Below are 7,960 nucleotides of genomic sequence, written 5' to 3' on the forward strand. Positions count from 1 at the left end.
ACATAGAAATATAACAAGCATTACTAAATATACTAATAGATATTTTAGTAAGAAAATAATTAGTAAGTAAAAATAAATACATCCTTTAGAAATGAAGCCATAACTGAAAAGAAAAAGTAAAGTTCCAATAACATAGACCACTCCATGCCATTGATGTCGAAACTAAGCCCTCTTTCACCCCAAACGTGGAGTTCAGTTTTCTAAATTTCTAATGCACGTGTTCATACCGACCTATATCAACTAATCAAGTTTTTTTCGAAGAGGTATGTTTTTCTGAACAGTAATCGAAAGTGATGAAGCTATTGGTAACTTTTCTGGAGCCAATGTTTGGTGTTCCTTCTAAAAAAAAATTTCATAGGAGTTAATTGATTACATATTTTTCCCAAGTGATGTGATCTTCACCGGTATATGTACATGTTATGAGAGCATTTCTATTGAGAATCTTAGAAATCAATATTATTGGGATATACAACACCCACGTACTCCGCGCTTGCGCGGGGTTGACGAACCCTAGTAGAAAATAATAGTTTGGAATCATACGCTTAATCAGATCATGTAGTGTTAAAAAAAAAAATCAGATCATGTAATTCTATAACGACAAGAGGATATCAGAACAACGATACGTTAGTAGATTTTCCATAGAGGCCCTCTTAGACATATGTATTCATTTTTACATCATACTTTTCTGTTAACTTGAAAAGCCCCTCGGTCCAAAAAAAAAACTTAAAAAGGCCCCGGTAGTTTTGAATAATCATGAATGCTCTTTTTGTAAAGAACATAACAACTAATCTAATACACTTCTACATTATTATCTGCGAAGAAATATTTTTGATCCCGAACTCTTACATAAAATTTAAACTGGTTAAAATTATTATTACCGTTAATGAATAGTTAAATAATTTATTATTTAATTAAAAATAAATTTATATTAACAGTTTAAAATTTATTTATTAGATTCGATAATTTATTACAAATTAATATAATAAATTTTGGCCAAAAATAAAAGCATTTAGAAATAAATAAGATAATTATATGTAATACTGTTATCTGAAAAGAATATTTTTTCAATCATAAAAATTTCAAACTTAAAAACCAAATATATGCATAATTAAATATTAATCAAATAAAATATTTTTGGTGTAATCAAAAATAAATATTCAATGTTTTGAAATATTTTATTATTATTTTTTATTAAAAATGAATTAAAATATGTAAAATGATAAATTTTTGTCATATATAAATAATTTGATGTTCGATTTAATTTTTTGAAAATGTAAACAATATATAATTTTCAAATTAATAATACAAATACTAATAAGTAACGGTAAGATAATTATGTCTATAAAAGACCTTCCTAAACATATGTATTTCATGATTTTTGGTCTAGACTAAAAAACCCTAGCACCCCCTTTCTCTCTCGACTAAAGTCGCAGCCGCTTCTCCGATTTGAATCTCCTCTGGCGGTCGGCTCTGCCGCGGTCGTCGGGAGCGGCCTCTTCTGTTTCTCTGTCATGTTATCGGCTTTTCTCCTTGAGTTTTTGGTTCCTCTGAAACTTACGGCTTGGATTCGTTAGATCTGAGATGGTGAGTCAAAGGGTCCGACCTCGTTGTATTTCTCGGTGTTTATGGGCATATTCCTCGACGTCCAGAGATACGGAGACTCGATGGTATGACCCAGGTTTGATTCCCCTGTTTATGTGGTATCTTTGTAGGAACTAGGGTCTCTTGGTATTTCTGTCTTCTGTGTCTTAGTAATGAGACGAGGCTTTCAAAAGACGATGGAGTGAGAGATCAGGGATCCGAAGTTGTTAGCTTCTTGCTGTTTGCTTTGGCTGCCCCACTAGATTCGTAGCTTTTTCAGGTGTGCGGGTGCAGTTTATTCCGGCTCTGATGTGGGGTGGTAATTCTTCCATCGGTTCGGGTGAGGCAAAGCTCAAGTATTTCAATGGTGGTCGCTTGTGCTTCTCCTGTTATCTTCTCTTTGTCTTGGTGTAGCGAAGGTCCTCGGTCTAAGTTAGGTCTTAACCTGTGTTATACCTTTCCCTTGCTCGAAGTTCAAAGCCTCTCGATATAAGTTCGGCTCTGTTTCGAGGCCTCATTGGTGAGGCGTTCTGGTGGAGCTTCTGTTTGAGGCTTCTTTGTGGAGACAACTTCAGAGAGTGTAGAGGATTCAGAGTTAGGGAGGTGGTTGTTCGAATTCATAAAGGAAGTTTCAGTTGGTTTTGGACTTGTGGAGTTTGTTTGGTCTAATGGTTATGTTGGGAGATAGCATTCTCTGCATCTTCAGGCCTCGCCGTTTGTCCTCTGCTCTTGTTTTTTGTTTTCTTCATCTGGTGAAGATCCGGAGCGGGGAAGTTGTTCAGTTCCTTGGGTTGAAACGAACGGGTTTCTCCGGATTTTTTGGTAAGGAGCTGTGGAGCCTTAGCTCAATTTCATGCAGTCTTTGAGTGGTTAATTGCCAACTGTCGTCTTCTTTAAGATCGTCTCTCTTGTGGGCTTCTTGTTGATGAAGCAATTTTAGGTATGGTTTGAACGGGATTCACTTGTGAAACTGTTATAGGAGATCATCTTCGAACTCAAATAATTAGGCTTGCATCGCTTTCACACTCATCTCTGTTTCCGGCTTCGTCTATCTTCTCCTTTTTTGAAGTGTATTGTCTATCTCCCTATGTTCCAAATCAACTTTGTCTTCTTCCTTGTGTCTAGTTTATGTTTTAGTGGATGTACTAATGTGTCTCCGGAGGGTGCATATCACATGTCCGGCTTATGGCTCTAGAAAGATTGCATATCTTTGTTGGCTTGGTGTAAAACTTTGTTCAAGTTAATATTAATCTACTAGATTACAAAAAAAAACACATGTATTTCATTTTTACCCAAAATTTGTTGTTAACTTGAAAAGACGCCCGGTAGTTTTACATAATTATGAAAAGCTCCTTTTGGTAAAGAACGTGACAATTAATGACTTTTTGGGCAGCCATGTATTTTCTTTTTCGTCAATGATTGGGTCTGGGTCGCCGTAAATGCAATATAGATGACATGATCACATTATTACTTCATATTACAGATTCTGTGACTCTCTTTTGTTCTTATCATCACCGACTCCTCCCGTGTATATCATCATCTTCTGAGTCTTACAATAACAAAACCCATTCTTGGTATTTGATTCTCTCAGATCTTATCGTCGATTTAACTCATAAAGTAATGAACTTTTGATTCAGTTTCGTTGTTTTCAGGTGTATTCCGTTGATGGGTCATCCAAAAATCCAAGCTTTAATCGATTTTTCCTCTTAAGGTGATTGATTTTTTACGTTAGCTGAGGTGAAAAGTAGAGAGAATTAAGGTTAGATGTGAGTAAGTGTAGAAAAAGTTTTAAGTCTTTTGGCGTTTTTCATATGTCTACAATGTGTGGAATTTTAAAGCCAAGTTGGCTTGCTTTATATCATTGACTCCACTAACATCTATTTATATATTTATTCTTTTATGTAGAACAATTTATTAGTATGAGTAGTAGGCCTTCATGGTAAGCTCGTGTGTTCTGATCCCTTTGCACACCATTTTTTTAATCTATTTTCAGAGATTTAAATCTGCATAAGGAACGCATCAGCTTTTTGTATTAAAGAAGAAATCAGAAGGAGAACGAGGATAGATACATACAGGCAAAAGAAAAACGTTGTGAGTTTATTGATTTATTTATATATAAAGCAAGATCTCTGCTTTGGCTTATTTGTTAGAAGAACAAAGCATGTGAAAGAGAAAATGCAAGAGTTTTAATTTTACACAAGCTGACTTTTTGCGGATTTTCTGTTGTGAAAAAAGTATAAATAATCTTGAGTTTTTGATTGTTTCTTCACGTTTTCTTGATTTGATTTGGTAATTTATTGTACTAAGTGGTTTGTACGTGATCGTTCTCTGCACATGGGCTTGTAGAGATAGCCAGCCATTTTTAGTCGCTGACTTTCTTATATATGTATGTTTAAAAAAGAGTGTTATTTGGAAAGTTTCTTGTTCTGAAGTTCTATATTGTGCTTGAGCACTAATCAAACGCTCAGCAATTCACAGATGATTTGAGGTTTTATTCCATTTAGATGCTTGAGAAGAACTGTTCTTTTTCCTTGAATCTTTTTTTAGTTTCCTAAAACAGGTTTTGCATTAATCCCCTGAACCTGCTCTGTGGCTATGTCTCTTTGTGACTGTCTGGTTATTAGCTAACTGTAGAATGTGAAACCGTTTGTGTAATGATAGCGTTTCATTAGCTCCATTGAGTAAGGCTTTTGTTGTGGATTTGTTGATTGAAATCTCAATGTAACTTTTTAAGTGTCACAGAGCTTTGAATGTGTCACAAATGTTCTTGGAATAGTTCTTTTCTCTCCTTTCCACATCTGGAATTATATTGACTTTGGATAAATTTAATATTATTATGTAACTGTATTAAATTCATTTTCCGTATGCCACAAAACCCATTCTCTGTTTGCTTCATCAAGTTGACAAAATAGCAAAATCTTTATATAAGTGATATCAAGGGTGTGCTAATCTCCACATTCTTTTCAGGCTGTTAAGAAAAAGTTTGCTCTCTCTCTGCCTTAAGCGATAGAAGAAGATGGTGGCTTTTGGGAAATATCTGCAGCGGAAACAAATCGAAGAATGGAGAGGGTATGCACCTGCACATGCCTTATGACATCTTTTGTTTATGTTCTCATATCATCTGATTTTTTGGTTGCTAATGACGTTTTGATGATTCCCTTGTAGCTATTACATCAATTACAAATTGATGAAGCAGAGAGTAAAGCAATATGCTGAACAAATACGTGGCGGATCTCAACATCCTCGCCATGTTCTCAAAGATTTCTCCAGGATGCTCGATACTCAAGTATGTTATAGACAATTTTCAAGATGATCTAGTTTGAATTGTTAGCTTGCATGCATCCATAATGTTTTATCATTGTTTCTGTTTATTAGATGAAACGTTTAAGAAACTGATTAATCGTGTTGCAGATTGAGAAAACAGTCCTATTCATGTTGGAACAACAAGGGTTGCTGGCAGGGAGATTATCCACGCTGAGGGAAACGCATGATGCTGTTCTCGAGCAGCCTGACATATCGAAAATCGTGGAGCTACGTGAATCATACAGAGACGTTGGAAGAGATCTTCTACAGCTTCTGAAATTCGTTGAGTTGAACGCCATTGGTCTCCGCAAGATACTCAAGAAGTTTGACAAACGTTTTGGCTATAGATTCGCCGACTACTACGTCAAAACCAGGGCTAATCATCCTTACTCACAGCTTCAACAAGTGTTTAAGCATGTGGTAAATAAACTCTTGTCTTACTTATCTCTTTCACTGGTTTCATCTATAGGAGTCTTTAATGTTGTTCTGTGTGTATGGAATCTATAGGGTGTAGGAGCTGTTGTTGGAGCCATTTCTCGAAATCTTCATGAGCTTCAAGAAAACGAAGGAAGTTTCTATTCAATCTACGACCAACCTGTTCTTCCACTTCAGGATCCAGTGGTCGAGGCAATTAAGACAGCAGTTGACAAGTTAACAAACTCGACGAGTTTCCTCAACTTCTTGGCACAGCATGCTCTTATCATGCAAGATGATCTCCAGACTCCTTCAGAGGATACCATCGATGAACGGACTTACCATTTTAACTCCTTACTCCTGAACTTAGGAAACACGTTTTTGTACATGGTCAACACATACATCATCGTCCCTACAGCAGATGACTATTCAATGAGCCTCGGAGCTGCAGCTACTGTTTGTGGTGTTGTAATTGGATCTATGGCCGTGGCTCAAGTCTTCTCCTCGGTTTATTTCAGCGCTTGGTCCAACAAATCTTACTTCAAACCTCTTGTGTTTAGTAGCATCGCTCTCTTTATCGGAAACTTAATGTATGCGTTGGCTTATGATGCAAACTCCATTACTCTTCTCTTAGTAGGCCGTCTCTGTTGTGGGTAAGTTCTAAAAGCTTATGAAACGTTTTAATAGAGGAAACCTTTGTTATAATAACCATTTTAAATGTTGCAGGCTGGGGTCAGCAAGAGCTGTGAACAGGAGATACATCAGTGATTGTGTGCCTTTGAGAATCAGAATGCAGGCATCTGCAGGCTTTGTGAGTGCTAGTGCTCTTGGAATGGCGTGTGGTCCTGCACTAGCCGGTTTGCTCCAAATCAAATTCAAGTTTTACAAGCTGACGTTTAACCAGTCTACTTTGCCTGGTTGGGTCATGGCTGTGGCGTGGCTGTTCTATTTGGTATGGCTATGCATTTCATTCAAGGAGCCGTTGCGTGATACAGAGGAGCAAGAAAGAAGCAAGCGTAATGAAACAAGTTCAAGTAATAATCTTACTATTCTGGAAGTAAAACTGTTCCTTTTACTGATTGTTAACGAGTTATTTGATTGGATTCTCTTGAATGAATATGCAGTGACAGAGAGAATTGAGGAAGGTATTCGGAAGCCGTTGTTGATTACTTCAGGGATCTTGCCGGATGATGAAGAGGATTGCGATGAAAGTGAAGAGTCTGCAGATGATTCTCGCAGACCTGCAAACTCTTTCGGTGATGCATACCGCCTTCTTACTCCATCTGTTAAGGTATCTATCTATCAATCTCAAACTTGTTCCTACATTATAAGAATAATAGAACTGACTTGCGGTTTTGGTGGTGGTCAGGTTCAACTGCTGATCTACTTCATGCTCAAGTACGCAATGGAGATATTACTGTCTGAGTCTAGTGTGGTTACGTCATACTATTTTGGCTGGACAACAAGCTCCGTTGCCATCTTCTTGGCGTGCCTTGGACTCACGGTGCTACCTATCAACATTCTTGTGGGAAGTTACATCAGTAACATGTTTGAAGACAGGTAAAAGAATCTTGAAACTTTTTAGATGCTTCTTTGGTCATTGCATTCATAAATGAAGCTTTGATGGTGCTTTTATTTACAGGCAAATCCTTTTGACGTCTGAGATCATTGTCTTTGTTGGGATCCTCTTCAGTTTTAACTTGTTTGTTCCATACACTGTACCGCAATACGTGATCTCTGGTCTAGTAATGTTCGTTGCTGCTGAAGTACTCGAAGGTATATATATATATATATATAAGTAAACAAAACTCTGTTTTTCTTTAGAAACCAACTGTTTCTAAATAGTTTTTGTTTTGTCTCTATAGGTGTGAATCTATCATTGTTGTCTCGGGTAATGTCATCAAGGCTATCAAAAGGAACTTACAACGGAGGATTGCTGTCTACGGAAGCTGGGACGCTGGCTAGAGTTGTGGCGGATGTAACTATAACGTTGGGAGGATACTTGGGAAGAAATCATCTGTTGAATGCAACTCTGCTACCATCACTTGTCATCTGCATTGGCTCCATTGTTGCTACTTGTTGTACTTATAACTCTCTCTATTGATATATGTTAAGGGATTTTGCTACCAGTTTTACAAAATAGAATTAAAAAAATGGAACGGTGTGTATCCTCTCTCTTTGTTTGATTCTTTTTTGTTGTCACCAAGGTTCCTAACTCCAATGGTTGCATATGTGCTCAATTATATACATAGGAATCTTGTTCTTGTTCCTGTGTTTCGTGAGCTTTTGATTGAGTTATTTATTCCAGTGTTTTTTTCCCTAATACTTCAACTCTTAAGAAAAGATCATGTTATAACTTTTTCTTTTTTCTCAGAAGAGATCTGTTATTACGTCTTTAATTACTTCGAAACCTTGACTCAGAAAGAAACTACAAGAAATTTTGAATATTACTGCAAGAGACATAGAATATACGGCATCTGTTTCAATTTTAGCGTTTTTTCTTGTTACAAAAAAAATGTCGCTTTACGATTCCAATGCAAATTATACTTATTTTCAACTGAAAATTAATTGAAAACTGCATTGATTTTATAAATAATTTTATTTATCTCAAATATTATTGGTCAGAGAGGTATTATTAGTAACAACTTACATATATTTCCGT

General features: G+C 36.4%; 1 protein-coding gene across 2 annotated transcripts; it reads left to right on the forward strand.

Annotated features, from left to right (window-relative positions):
* The first annotated feature begins 1,394 nt into the window (after nucleotides 1-1,394).
* LOC106318687 (SPX domain-containing membrane protein At1g63010) lies at nucleotides 1,395-7,621 on the forward strand. 2 transcript variants are annotated; one of them, XM_013756776.1, is made up of 13 exons: nucleotides 1,395-2,521; nucleotides 3,065-3,155; nucleotides 3,234-3,292; nucleotides 3,575-3,672; nucleotides 4,549-4,650; nucleotides 4,747-4,867; nucleotides 4,993-5,304; nucleotides 5,392-5,951; nucleotides 6,025-6,332; nucleotides 6,423-6,589; nucleotides 6,668-6,858; nucleotides 6,941-7,074; nucleotides 7,164-7,621. In XM_013756776.1, the coding sequence occupies exons 5-13, from the start codon at nucleotides 4,598-4,600 to the stop codon at nucleotides 7,400-7,402; spliced, it is 2,085 nt and encodes a 694-aa protein (XP_013612230.1). In that variant the 5' UTR covers nucleotides 1,395-2,521; nucleotides 3,065-3,155; nucleotides 3,234-3,292; nucleotides 3,575-3,672; nucleotides 4,549-4,597; the 3' UTR covers nucleotides 7,403-7,621. The 2 variants fall into 2 exon arrangements, with proteins under 2 accessions (XP_013612230.1, XP_013612231.1); XM_013756777.1 differs by lacking the exons at nucleotides 1,395-2,521; nucleotides 3,065-3,155; nucleotides 3,234-3,292 and adding an exon at nucleotides 3,323-3,340.
* Nucleotides 7,622-7,960: the final 339 nt, after the last annotated feature.

The sequence above is a fragment of the Brassica oleracea genome, chromosome C9 (assembly GCF_000695525.1).
Source record: "Brassica oleracea var. oleracea cultivar TO1000 chromosome C9, BOL, whole genome shotgun sequence".
Classification (NCBI taxonomy): domain Eukaryota; kingdom Viridiplantae; phylum Streptophyta; class Magnoliopsida; order Brassicales; family Brassicaceae; genus Brassica; species Brassica oleracea.

Excerpts from the sequence above, each read along its gene's own strand:
- LOC106318687 (XM_013756776.1), top strand. The coding sequence starts at position 4,598 with ATGGTGGCTTTTGGGAAATATCTGCAGCGGAAACAAATCGAAGAATGG. Across the intron at positions 4,651-4,746 it reads CAAATCGAAGAATGGAGAGG|CTATTACATCAATTACAAAT; the intron begins GTATGCACCTGC and ends ATTCCCTTGTAG. Across the intron at positions 4,868-4,992 it reads CCAGGATGCTCGATACTCAA|ATTGAGAAAACAGTCCTATT; the intron begins GTATGTTATAGA and ends ATCGTGTTGCAG.